This window comes from Pteropus alecto, unplaced genomic scaffold (assembly GCF_000325575.1).
Source record: "Pteropus alecto unplaced genomic scaffold, ASM32557v1 scaffold81, whole genome shotgun sequence".
Lineage (NCBI taxonomy): Eukaryota > Metazoa > Chordata > Mammalia > Chiroptera > Pteropodidae > Pteropus > Pteropus alecto.
In genome coordinates, this window is record NW_006433378.1 from 6,341,223 (window position 1) to 6,353,821 (window position 12,599).

Here is a 12,599-nt window from a genome sequence, read left to right on the forward strand (position 1 = left end):
GGTTTAGACTAGCCAGGATTGGTTTCTGTTGCTTATTACCCAAGGAGCCCTAACTCACACCCACAATAAACCTAGGTTTCTGAGCATCCCTAAGTCACAATTGGCTTCAGAATATTGCCCCAAAGCTGTGCTAGAAGCCAATGAAGTCTTTTCATTTACCCTGACTCCGTGGTAATCGTTTCCTAGAATCCATCTCTTTAGCTGTCAAGTACATGTTGGTTATTAAATGACTGTGGTTTATAACTTGCCTTTTGGTTTATTTCAGTACTTTTTTAGTTCAATTCAGACTCAGCCAAATCTCTCCACCCTGTACCTGGAAAACAGGCTGGCTTCCCACATGGTCTGAGGCTTGATGCTCCTCAAACACAAGCTGAGGAAATGCAAACTCGGGCAGGATTTTTGCAAAGCAAACTAGAAAACTGTAATCAAGAGCTTCTAAAATGTTCTTTCTTTCTGAATTAGTAATTCAATGAATTCAGGAATTTATCTTAAGAAAATTGTCAGAGAAGCATAAAAAATGAGTAGCATATTTATTACAGTATCGTTATATAGTAGCAAAAACTTGAAGATAATCTAAATGTCAACAGCAGAGAAATGATTAAATAAACAAAGGTCTATATTCATATGTAATATGTACATTCAAAATCAGTTTTATAGAATATTTAATATTGTGAAGAGAATTCTCACACTATCTTGCGTACCAGGAGAGACAAACAAACCAGGACACAAAATCGTAGGTACAGGATAATGGCAATTTATTTTATTTAAATTGGGAAGGACTGCACCAACGTAATGGCAGTGGTGTCTCTTGATGGGTTATCATGGACGGGTTAGTGGGCTGTAAACAATTTGAGGGTAGGAATTGTCTCTTACTTAAGATTATAGCTCTAGTTCTTAGCTCAGGTCCAAGCACATAGCTTGCTAGTGAAATAATGAGTTTCTTTCTATTTTTCCATGGTTTTCTTTTAAAATAATAAATGTGCCTTCCATGTAAAATTAGAAAAAAATATTTTAGGCAATAAAGCTTCAGTGCATGAGATTTATTGAATTCCTATTTATGCTTCAAGGTCCTATAGTAGTTTTAAGACATGGCAACAGATAATTGATTACGCTATTCACTGAGAAGTGAGATCTGTGTCTCCTCCTTTTAAGTGGGACTGCTTCCAACAGTGAGTGTAGTGGAAATGATGCTATGTGGCTTCTGAGGCAAGATCACAAAAGGCTAGGTAGTTCTCCCCTCGTTCACCAGTGCCCTTGATATTGAAGCCCTGACCTCAGTGTAAGAGGTCAACCATTCCGAGGCTGGTGTGTTGGAGAGGCCATCTGGGAGTGCTCTGGTGGACATTCCAGCTAAGCCCGTCCTTCACCCCAAGTGCTTGGCATGTGCATGAGGAAGCCATCCTGGAGGTAGATGCTTTCAGCCCCCTGCCCTTTGACTCACTCCCAGCTGACTGGGGTTTGGAAAGCATGGAGCAGAAGCAAGCTGTCCACACTGTGTCCCATCCAAATTCCTGACACAGGGACTCCCTAAGCATTAGAAAATGGGGGTGGTTTTACGCCACTAAGTTTGAAGTGGTTTGTTAGACAGCAGTAGGTATCAAAACTGTCTCACTCAAATTTCTCCCTCTTTGTGAAAACTTCCCTGAGCTTTCCCGTCCTTTCCACAATCCTAAGCCCAAGACTAAAATGTCATTCTTGTCTCCAAAAGCCCTTGTTTATGCCCATATCAGAATCTTGACTCATCTTGTCTTTCTCCAGAAGGTGATGAGTCCCAGGAAAGTTACTCTGTGAGTCATTTTGCGTTCTCAGAGCACTTAGCATGGTGTCCGACACGCCGAATCCAATTGATGGTCTTTCTATTCCTTTTGCTACTATTATAATGTACAAGAGAGATGGAGATTGACAAAGAAGCCAAATTTGGTGTGAACGACAGGCTTTCATGGACTTCTTTCTATCTCCATGTTTCTGAGTTTCAACTGAACATCACGATGGGATGGCATTATACCTGTAAACGGTCCTGATATCTTCGTCAGTTGGTGCTGCCATGACAACATCCCATAGACTAAGTGGCTTAAACAACGGGAATTTATTTTCTCACAGTTTTGGAAGCTGCGAGTCTAAGGTCAAGGTCAAGCTGATCTGGCTTCTCCTGAGGCTTCTCTCCTTGGCTTGCAGATGGCAAGGCTTCTCCCTGCTTCCTCACAGGGTCTTTCCTTTGCGCATGCACATCCCTTGGGTCTCTTCTTTTTCTTCTAAGGACACTAATCCTATTAGATTAGGGTCCCACCCTGATGTGCTCATTTAACGTTGCCTCTTTAAAGGTCTGATCTCCAAATACTGTCATAGTAGAGATTAGGGCTTCAACAAACGAATTTGGGGTGGTAGCAGACACATTCAGTCCATAATACCAAGAAACATTGGATTCTTAGTAACGTTTACATTCTTTGTAGTTGTAGATGTCAGTGAAAAGAATTAATGAACTCAGTGATCCAAATTCTATCCATAAACTTTTCTGGTTGTAAGTTCCAGGCTTATGCTGTTCTTGCTCTCATGCCCCTTTAAATAATGGCCCGCTTAAGTGATAGAAATCTGTGACAAGTTGCCCTTCTCCACAGCCAGTGACAAGATCTTATTTCGGGTAGGTTTTGTTTGCTCGCTTGTTTTTTTGTTTGGTGCTCAAGGAAACCTCAAATAAATCTTCAGTATTATTGTCAGCCGCAACACAGTGATGATTACAAAGTGACACATGACACGTTACTGTGTACCAGTGGGCATTCTTCTATCGTAACCCTGTCGGTTTACCGAAGCTGGATAAAGAGCATCAGTAAAGGGGCTTGGGAGAGAAACTGCTGTAAACAGTCAAAGGATGATTTAAGGACATGCAGAAATGCCAGGAGCTAGAGTGGCTAGCAACTACTGCTTAGAATTTTCTTCTCAAATTAATTTCTAGCAATTTCTTTTTCTGTCAATCTGTTTTTATCATTTTTTATCATGTTGCATAAATGAGAGAGTAAGAGAAAGCGAGAGAGAGGGAAGAAGAGAGACAGAGAGGGAGAGAGAGAGAGAGAGAGAGAGTGAGAGAGAGAGAGAGAGAGAGAGAGAGAAAGGGAATTGTTGAGAAATACAATCTTTTACTGAATTGAATTGGATTTGGGACTATTTTATGCCCATATCTGTGAGCTTCAGGTGCTGAATAAGGCATGCAGCAAATGTTCAAGGTCACGCATTTGTTCTGTGCAATTCAAATTAAAGTGCACCTATTTTTCAAGGTTTGCCCCTTGTTTTCAGCTAGCCTGTGTCACATATTATCAAACCGGCCCTCTCAGCACCCCTCCTCCCACTTTACTTTCGCTACTTGAGGAATAAGAAAACGTTTCTTGTTATGATTCATGCTATCACTAATGCAGGAGCCACATGAATCAATCAGCTTATTTTCATATAATGTAGCATGTTTACACAATTACCACCCAGCCTGCAAGGAGTGTTCTAATATTTGAAAGTTCTTTAGGTGAAAATGTATCCTGAAATACATTTATCTGCTAGTTGAAATTGGTAAGAATTTTGTTCCAATTTGTAAGGTTTTATCTCTGCTCAACACTATACAGCCCTTAAAATTTTCTCTATCTTGAGTTGTCTGAAGGTAAGAAGAGATTCGATTTGCTAAGAGTCCTTGTTTTTGACAGAAAGACTAATATCCACTCTTGTGCTGTACTTCGCAAAGCAATGACTCACGTTAAAAAACCTGTCAGGATCATGAATCCTCCAGATAAAATGAACCCAAGTCTTGCTTTCTTCATTAATTTTCGTATGTGCTCTCTGCTGCTTCACTCCAGAAAAGAGGCATAATTACCGTCTTTATGAGTCAGACTCATAGCCCTGCACCTGTTAGAAAATTAAAAAAATATTTTCCCCACGTCACATTACAAAGGGAGGCCCATTGTTCTCACACAGTTGCTGGTGTTCACTCATTTGACAAAATGACTATAGCGGAGGCTTTAAAAGCCATAGTGATAATGAAAAACAATGACTAGAGACATTTCCAAATGCCAATACATAAAGATAGTAACATGAACTTGATAAACTCTGATTTTTTTTTTTTAATTGTTCATGGATTAATAAAGGAAAGTCTGTTTCTCCCAGGCATGACACAGCAGCAGATGTAGGCAGTTCAGAACTGTTTTCGTAAAACAGACCCCAGGTGGTTACTTAGGTTTGGATATAGAATCTAGTCAAAGCTAACTATGGAAGGAGATTAGATATGTTTGAATATGTTATTGGTATAAAGATTAAAGAATAATTCTAAGTAAGTAAAACTGATGTCATGACTTAAAAACTATCCAGCTCAGGAAGGGGCAGGGTGTGATAAAATATCTTTACACAGCCGATTTCTTGCCTAAATGCTGTATAAAGAGATAAAGGTCAAAAGACTATTGTTTTGCAGATGACAGATGCAGTGTTTGATCTCAATGCCAAAAAAAAAAGCATCAACTCTCTCCCCTGGGCTGTACTTTCCCAGTGGCCGCAGGGCATTTCTGTACAAAGCTAACTTGAAATTTAGTGTAAATTAGCAATATATGCTACACTGTCAGTAGACTGGGGCACAGGAAGGAGAGTTCTGTTAACAGTCACACTCAGCCCAACTTACAGATAACACTTTCTGGCCTTCTGTGTACACCAAGAGGGAAAAGCAAACAGTAGAGAGGAGGTACGTGCTATTGGCCAATGGCGGTAGCATAAGTGAAACAGAGTGTGGAAATGCCTAAGAAATGAAGGATACCAATGCAAATTCTCATCCTTTGAATCTAGGCCTTTTCGATTGAGTTATTTTTCATATTCTTCTCCTTTTCCATAAGCCATGAATCAATACTGAATAAATTATTGAAGAATCGATTCAATAGGCAATATGTAACTTATGTTCTACATCTCTTAAAGAAATTTCTTATTTCACCCATTTCTTTGTAAAATAATTATGAGTTCAGTGGTTTATTAAACTCCTAGAGTTTATTTAAATACGTGTTGGAGGATTATTTAGGAGAAATTTGAAACCAGGACAACCAATGCTTTGTGGTCAAATATTGAATTGTTATCTGCAGAAAAGCAGGGTTTTGACTTACCTCCCTAAAAACTTTTATAGTATTTAATATGAGGAATTAACTATCTGGTAAAGATGTTCTTTAATTTATTACCTCAGTATACCAATTGGCACAAAGAATTTAATAAATGTTTGTTGAATGAATAAATGATTGAAGAGACAATGATATAAAATTTAAAAGTATGGACAATCATTTTATTTAAAAATCAGCATTACTTTTCAGGATTAATTTTAGATAGCAATGTTTGTTCTAATTTGCTATGGACTAAAAATAACCAAAGAATAAAAATAAATAAAATATACATCCTGGGATTTTTCCAAACAGAAAAATATATTCTACATTAAGCATTGTATTAATTTGCTTCTCCTAGAAGCAGAGGACTAGAGGAATTTTATAGCTTTGAATTTCTATATTAGAAAAAAAGAGAAAGGTTTAAAATAATTACACTAAGCTTGCGCCTTTATAAGGAAGAGAGAAAAATTAAAGACTAAATAAATAAAAGGAAGTTAACAATAAAGTTAAAATTCAGGTACTCTGGAAAGTAGACATAAGACAGAATTCGAAATGAGCAAAGTTTATTGGGGAAAATTCCTGTAAAAGATAAAGCGTGGAGAGAAAGAGCAGCCAGGGAGAGCACGATGCAGGTCTGACACCCGTGAATGGAGAGGATGTAGTGAGGAGGGTTTCAAAGTAAGAGCTCCGGACTGTCTCAGCCAGACCAGTGGGGTGCGCCCATAGACAAGTGGAGGGTCTTGCCCTCAGTTTGTAGAAAATACAACATCTGTGAAGACCTATAAAGTGAAGCACAGTAAAACCAGCCATGCCTGAACTTACTTGGAGATTTGAGCAGCACATGTAGGTAGATTGCTATAGTCTACCCCTTGTGACACATAGATCTTCCTTTATACATCTGGGGCACAGATCCACCATGGTTCCTGTATTAGTTATCTACTGCTATGTAACAAATTATCCCCAAATTTAGCTGTTTACAGATCACACATATCTCACACAGTTTCTAAGAGCCAGGCATCTGGGAGTAGATTAGCTGCATGGTTTGGTTCAAAGTCTCTCACAAGGCTACAGTCAAACTGTGGCCAGAACTGGAGTCATTATAAAACTCAACTGGGCTAAAGAATTTGCTTCCAAGCTCGCTCGTGGGGTTGCTGGCAGGCCTCAGTTTCTCGCTGGCCTGAGGACTGCTTTCTTCACATAGGCCCTTTCTGAAAGCTGCCTGAGTGTACTTATGACAGCAGCAGCTGGGAAGTCTTTTATAACCTGATCCTGGAAGTTACACAATCCATCTTCTCTTGGCTGCACAGACCATCCTTGATACAGCATGAGGGGAGCACCCAAGGGCATCAATGCCAAGGGTCAGGGGTCACTGGTGGCAGTCTTGGAAGCTGGCCCCTACAATTCCCATATACCTCCCTTCCTAAAGGCACACTTGGAAAAGGGAAGTTAGTGGAACAAATTAAATCCCATGTCACAGCAATCAGTCTTGGGTCACAACTGTACTCATTGTCTCTCCCTCTTTACTATCCATTCTAAATTCCCCCACCTTCCATATCACCTCTGCTGGTCTTCTGGCCTACTGGTACCTGGGCACAGAGACTCCAAAGTGCCCTGGTGGCACCTGTAGCTTGTAATTCAATGAGAATTCTTTATGTGCTTTAGGTGAGATGCACCCCCAATGGCTCTCAGGACTTCTAGCTCTGCAGAGCCCAGAGTTGTAGAAACAGGAAGGAAAACTTATGTCAAGTGTCATTGGAATGATGATAAGTGGGGCCACTCCTGTTTCCATCCTTCGGTTCCCAGAGTTCTGTATTCTTCCGACACAGTGCTTTATAGATGTCTTCGATTCAGGGCGTATACTGATTGCTGGACGCTGGCACCCCATCTTCACAGAGCACTGCCTTTAGTTTGTTGAATTAGGTATGTTAAAATATTTGCCCAGTGAAAACAACCAAAATGCTGGATAAAATAACAAAGGAAACACTTTTAAAAGGCATCACCAAGATGACACAAAAGTAAGGATTCTGCCAAGATCAAAAACAAGACAAAAGTAGCAACTTTGAGAGAGGAGAACCGAAGCCAGCTCTCTCAGTATTTCCGCCCAAATCCGGAAACCTCAAACTTTCAAAAACTTTTTTGATAGGAGAGGACAGAAGATAAAGCCTTGGGCCCACACAGAATTGGAAGTCTTATAAGAAACTCTCACATAAAGCTGGAATCTCAAAGAACTTTGCCTTCAGTTGAAGGGTGAGTAACTGCTATGCAGAAGGAGACACCACCACATCTGATTTGATCTTGTTGCTGGAGAAGAGTGGTTGGAAATCTCACTTGAAAATTTGTGATTATAACCTCTCCCTCCATTTTTGTATGAGTTTCTATCATCTGTATCTGAAAAATTGAAAGAGAAGAATTTTAATTAAAATGCTCCCAGAATGTTTGTATAATCAGCCGGGAGGAGCAAATGCGAATCTTTTCTGGAAGAAAGTAATCTCAACCCAGGTCTTAAAGAATTCCTATAAAGATATAAAATTCCAAGGAACATAAGCTCAGAAAACACACACACACACACACACACACACACACACACACACACACACACACACACACACACACACAGGCATACTCCACTCTGTTCCGATGCCACCGCACCACACATGCAAGAAAATAAAGCACCGTGAGTGAGAACTGGCAGAATCAATGGGCAGCAAAATCGGATCTGTAAGGATGATCAGACACAGAATATAAAATAAGCATGTTTGGTGTGGTAAAGAAATGAACGTTTGTGAGCAAGGAATGAGATATGGTTCTTTAAAAAACAAAAAAGTCAAGCAGACTGAAGAAAAATTGGATAAAAATTTTAGAAATAAAAAACTGCTTTGTGTGGAAAGATTATGATAATGGGTAAGTGGAGGAAGGCCTGAGATACACAAAGAAATAGTGAGCAAAGAAATCGATAAATATATTGAGTAAATCTAAATAAACATTGACTACATATAATAATAATAATAATAATAATAATAATAATAATTATGTCTAATTTGTGAGGTTAAAGAAGCGAGATAGAATACGAATACTGGTCAAACTATAATATAAATTGGAACAGGGTAAAAACCTGTAGTTAAAATGTTCTAAGCTTCTTGCATTGTTTGGTAGAGCATCAAGAAATTAAATAAGCATGTGAAAATGTCTACGGTAATGCCTAAAAATAGACATAGAGATCACTACTCCCAAAGGAGCAGAAATAGGGGGTGGGGAAGGAATAAACAAAAAAAGAAAAAAAATCTATTCAGAGGATGGCAAGAAAAGGGGGAAAAAAAGATAAGAGAAATGGAAAGCACATAATAAGATGGTAGAAATAAATCAAAGGAAGAAAAGCAAAGACAGAGTCTTAAGATCCTCTGCCCCCAAACAGAATGGAAATGTGTACACACTCTAAAATGACAGGTGTTAGTTTCATATTGTTAGTCACAATGAAAAATGAGCATAAACGACCTTTGCGAATAAAAGTCTTTATTCCACAAAAGCAACTTTAACTTTTGAAGACCTATGTCCCAAAAATGGATTTTTTATAGGCAATTTCTAGGCGTACTCTTACGATTACTAAATTTAGAACACGTGTTTATTTTTGCAAATTTTGGTCTTTGACTTTATCTGGAGAGTTTTTGCTTGTGAACAGCTGCATCATTTATTATTTCTCTCTCATTTTGTACCAATCTTAATACTTTTTCTCCTTTGTCTGTTTTTAGAAGGACCTGCCTTTTTAAGGCTTTGGCTAGGACAACATATTCTAGAAATAAATCAGAAAGCACAGGACCTAAAGACTTAACATAGAAAATGACACATTTGAAAAAAAAAAAGGAATTTGAGGCCTATAATATTTGGCTTCTACAGGATGCTACATAGCTTCCTAAAGCATCCTTTTAAGATTCTTCAGTCAATCCTTCATGTAAGTCTGTTTTGTTTTTTTTTTCCCCTACATACTATTTTCTTTTGTTCTATAATGCTTTTTCCATTGGTTCTCAGCTGTTTTTTAAAATTTCTTTTTCTTGACTGCTCATTCTCAAATGAGGCAAGATTTTTACGTCAACACACAGGGTACAGGGACATCTCTCAAGTTTGCTCTGGGGTAAGGGTCATATCCCTTTTCAAAGAGACAACCAGAGGACAAGGTGATGCACCTGGTCACCAGTCCAATTTCCTGCTAAAAGTGCCTATTTCCCAATCCAGGCTTTGCTCCTTGTTAGCTGTGCGAATGGATGAGTTGCTTAACTTCTCTATGCCTCAGCTTTCTCATCTGTAAAATAAAGCTAATGAATATACCATCCTCATAAGTTGCGGAGGATTCAATGAAATACTTTTAAAGCTCTTAGCACTGTGTATTGCCCATCATAAAACATAAATATCAACTATTACTATCATTGTTACTACTACTGTATTATTGCTATTACTGCTGCTACTACTAGTAGTACCGCTACTGCTACTAGTACCACAACTACTACTAGTACTGCAATCAAATTGCACTCTTCTGACAGGGCATACTGCTTTCCCGGTGCGGCTCGGGCGCCGTTATGCTGAGCCACTGCTGTGCTTGAGAGAATTCTACTTTCCAGGGTATAACGTACCACTGCCCACGTCTCCCTCCCCACCACCACTCACACAAGCTTCTTCTTTAGCCTGTTTTAGAAGTTGTCCTCTCAGAATGTTCCCAGCAAAGTGGCCTGGGTGCCTTGAGGGGCAGCATCCATGTGGCACATCACTGGGGGGTCCAGGTTCTTGCTGTGACTTTGTTGACCGTGTGCTGTGCGTATGTGACTTTTCTTTTCCAACAGAGGGCTTTTAATGGGACACTGGAAAGGGCTGCACCATGGCCCATTGGCCAGATGCCATGCCATTTTTCACTGGAAACTAGTTCCTACTTTTAAACTGGGAACACGAAGTGAGAACATATGCCTGATGCTTGTGAAAACCGCCCTTTCACCAGACGAGGAGGACTCCACGCCTTTTATTCATGTCCTTTTGGTAATGAAGGACAGTCCCTCAGTCTAAGCTGCAGTGAGACCCTGATCCTAACCTAGCTGGCTAAAAAGTATAATAGCCCTATTATCACACACACATTTAGATAAGTTAGGAGATTTGAGGCTCAATGACTCCCTCAGGAGGGCTAAGACTAAATCCAAAGATGGCCAAGGAAAACTGCTGAGATGACATCCTCATGATGTTTCCAGGAAAAGTCAGAACCTTTATGAGAAAAGCTACCTACTGAAACCCATAGTATTACATTTGGACTAAGATTTGTATTAAACCTTTAATGACTGAGTTTCAATAACACATGAATACATCGTTTTTTCATTAAAAGTTTAGCTACTTTTATACTGAGGAAGGCCAAAACAGGCATAAATAATAAAAATAAATAAATGAACTTTGTGGGTAAAATACAGTCAGGATCATTCACTTGGGTCACGTGCCCTCAGACTCAATCGGATACCCACCCTTCCCTGTGTCTGTCCAACAGCTGTCCTAGTCCCTACAGGGGGAGGGATTGGGACAGGAACTCTGGGTGTCTGGGGGCCATTAATAATTAAGAGTGTACCTATGAAGTTAGCATTAGAAACATTTAGGACATCAGTAACTAAAGTAAGAACAGCAATATAGACTTTACACACACATGCTAGTAAAATGCATCATGACAAATTTAAAGCATCAAATTACAGATGGTTTGACAAACATTTTTAAGAGCCTTTAATACATAAACAAAACAAACTCTAATATTGGTTTATGACTATATCTGAGTCATTAATAACATTAAAACATGGAAAAATATCTCTTCTATTACATAAGGCTATTTCTCCCTACCAATGTACTATGTCCAAAGTACAAACAGTAAAAATAAGTATAATCCCTTTTTCTCCAAGTTAATGAGTCATGTAGAAATCAAGACTTTGATGGTATTAACAATTATTGGATGATATTAACAATTATTGGATCAGAGTTCCAACCATGTTAGCTACAAAGAATTTAAGCCCTCCCTGATCCTAAACTTGATCTCTATGGCTCTCCTTCACCATTTCTACTGCTGTCAGGAGGTGGATATTTAAGGAGAACTTTTTTCTTGGTGATTACAGGTCCTCCTTAGACTGCATAAAATGGATGGGCGTGGTCTGTTCTGGGGTCCCTCTAAATAAGAGTGTATTAAGAGTTCCAGGGGACGTGGTCACAGAGAACCACAAGACCACCACCAATACTGTATCTGGAAATTTTCCTCTTCTGTGATCTGAGGCTCAAGGCCAGAAGAAGCATGAGGTGGCTTTCGGGGTCCTCTTTCTGATGCTCTATACTCTTGGCTGGAGGTAGCCTAAGGATCTGAGGTCTGGGACCCCGACCTGCTGAGGTACTCTAATCCACTGTGCCCCAAGTAGCAAATGCTCTGAGGCAAACAAGATCCTGGTTGACTTGACTTGCTAACTTAGAAGAGTGGCCTTTAACATGGAGTATATGAAGGACAGTCCCTCAGTTTGGGTACTTGGAGCAATTGATGATCTTAAGTTCATAGGCTTCCTGTATTCTCGACTTATAAATACTCCTGTTCGAGTAAAGCGTCATGCTAGAAACTTGATATTATAGTCCACGCAGGGATTTTCTGAGTTCACTTACAAGGCAGATTGCAGTGATGGAAGTTAGACACTTTTGAACTAATGATTCTCTTCTTCTATGCCCTGGTTTTGTTAAAGTATATATCTGAGGGACAGTTTCATGAAAGCAAGGCAAAAATAATATTAGTAAGAAATGTTGACTGTCAAAAATGGCCCCTCCTACAATACATTTGAATATAAGCAGTTCTTCATATTTATCCCTGGGATCCATCATTAGCTGACAAGAAATTTTAAATAGCAAAGCAGTATAGGCTATTGTCACTAATTCTTTTAAATGCAACGAGAATGTTTTCTTAGACTATCAAAAATTTCAAAATATCCTAGATATAAGTTCATGAAATCTTTCCACTTGGCACTTGTTAGTCAATGATGTAATTAAAATAATTTTTTTCAGCTACTGCTTGAAATGTTTATTATAATGCAGTAAAATCCTCATCTTGTTTCATCTCTCAATGTTCTATCTACTATTAATAAAAATAATTCCTATGTATAGACCAATTACCTTGACTGCATCCAATTCTTTTTCATTAAATGTAAAAGGAAACATTAAAGATTGATTCATCTCATCAAAAACTGCAGTGTTCATAGAATTTAACTTTTATGCTGAATAATCATCAAAATTTGTAGTATATATGTTTTAAATAGTAGTATCGTAAGAGTAATCGTAAGAGTACGCCTAGAAATTGCCTATAAAAAATCCATTTTTGGGACATAGGTCTTCAAAAGTTAAAGTTGCTTTTGTGGAATAAAGACTTTTATTCGCAAAGGTCGTTTATGCTCATTTTTCATTGTGACTAACAATATGAAACTAACACCTGTCATTTTAGAGTGTGTACACATTTCC

At 38.7% G+C, this 12,599-nt stretch overlaps 1 protein-coding gene across 2 annotated transcripts in view; it reads right to left on the reverse strand.

The window, feature by feature from the left end:
* Positions 1-5,421: 5,421 nt before the first annotated feature.
* The window catches only part of LEKR1 (leucine, glutamate and lysine rich 1), a 170,540-nt gene continuing 163,362 nt past the window's right edge, over positions 5,422-12,599 (reverse strand). Inside the window, exon 13 of one of the 2 annotated variants that reach the window (XM_015586544.2) lies at positions 5,422-7,064. In XM_015586544.2, coding sequence (XP_015442030.1) covers positions 6,993-7,064 — 72 coding nt within the window. In that variant the 3' untranslated portion in view covers positions 5,422-6,992. Of the gene's footprint in view, positions 7,065-7,101; positions 7,494-12,599 lie in introns of those variants that run through there. The other variant, XM_015586543.2, reaches the window with a different exon arrangement.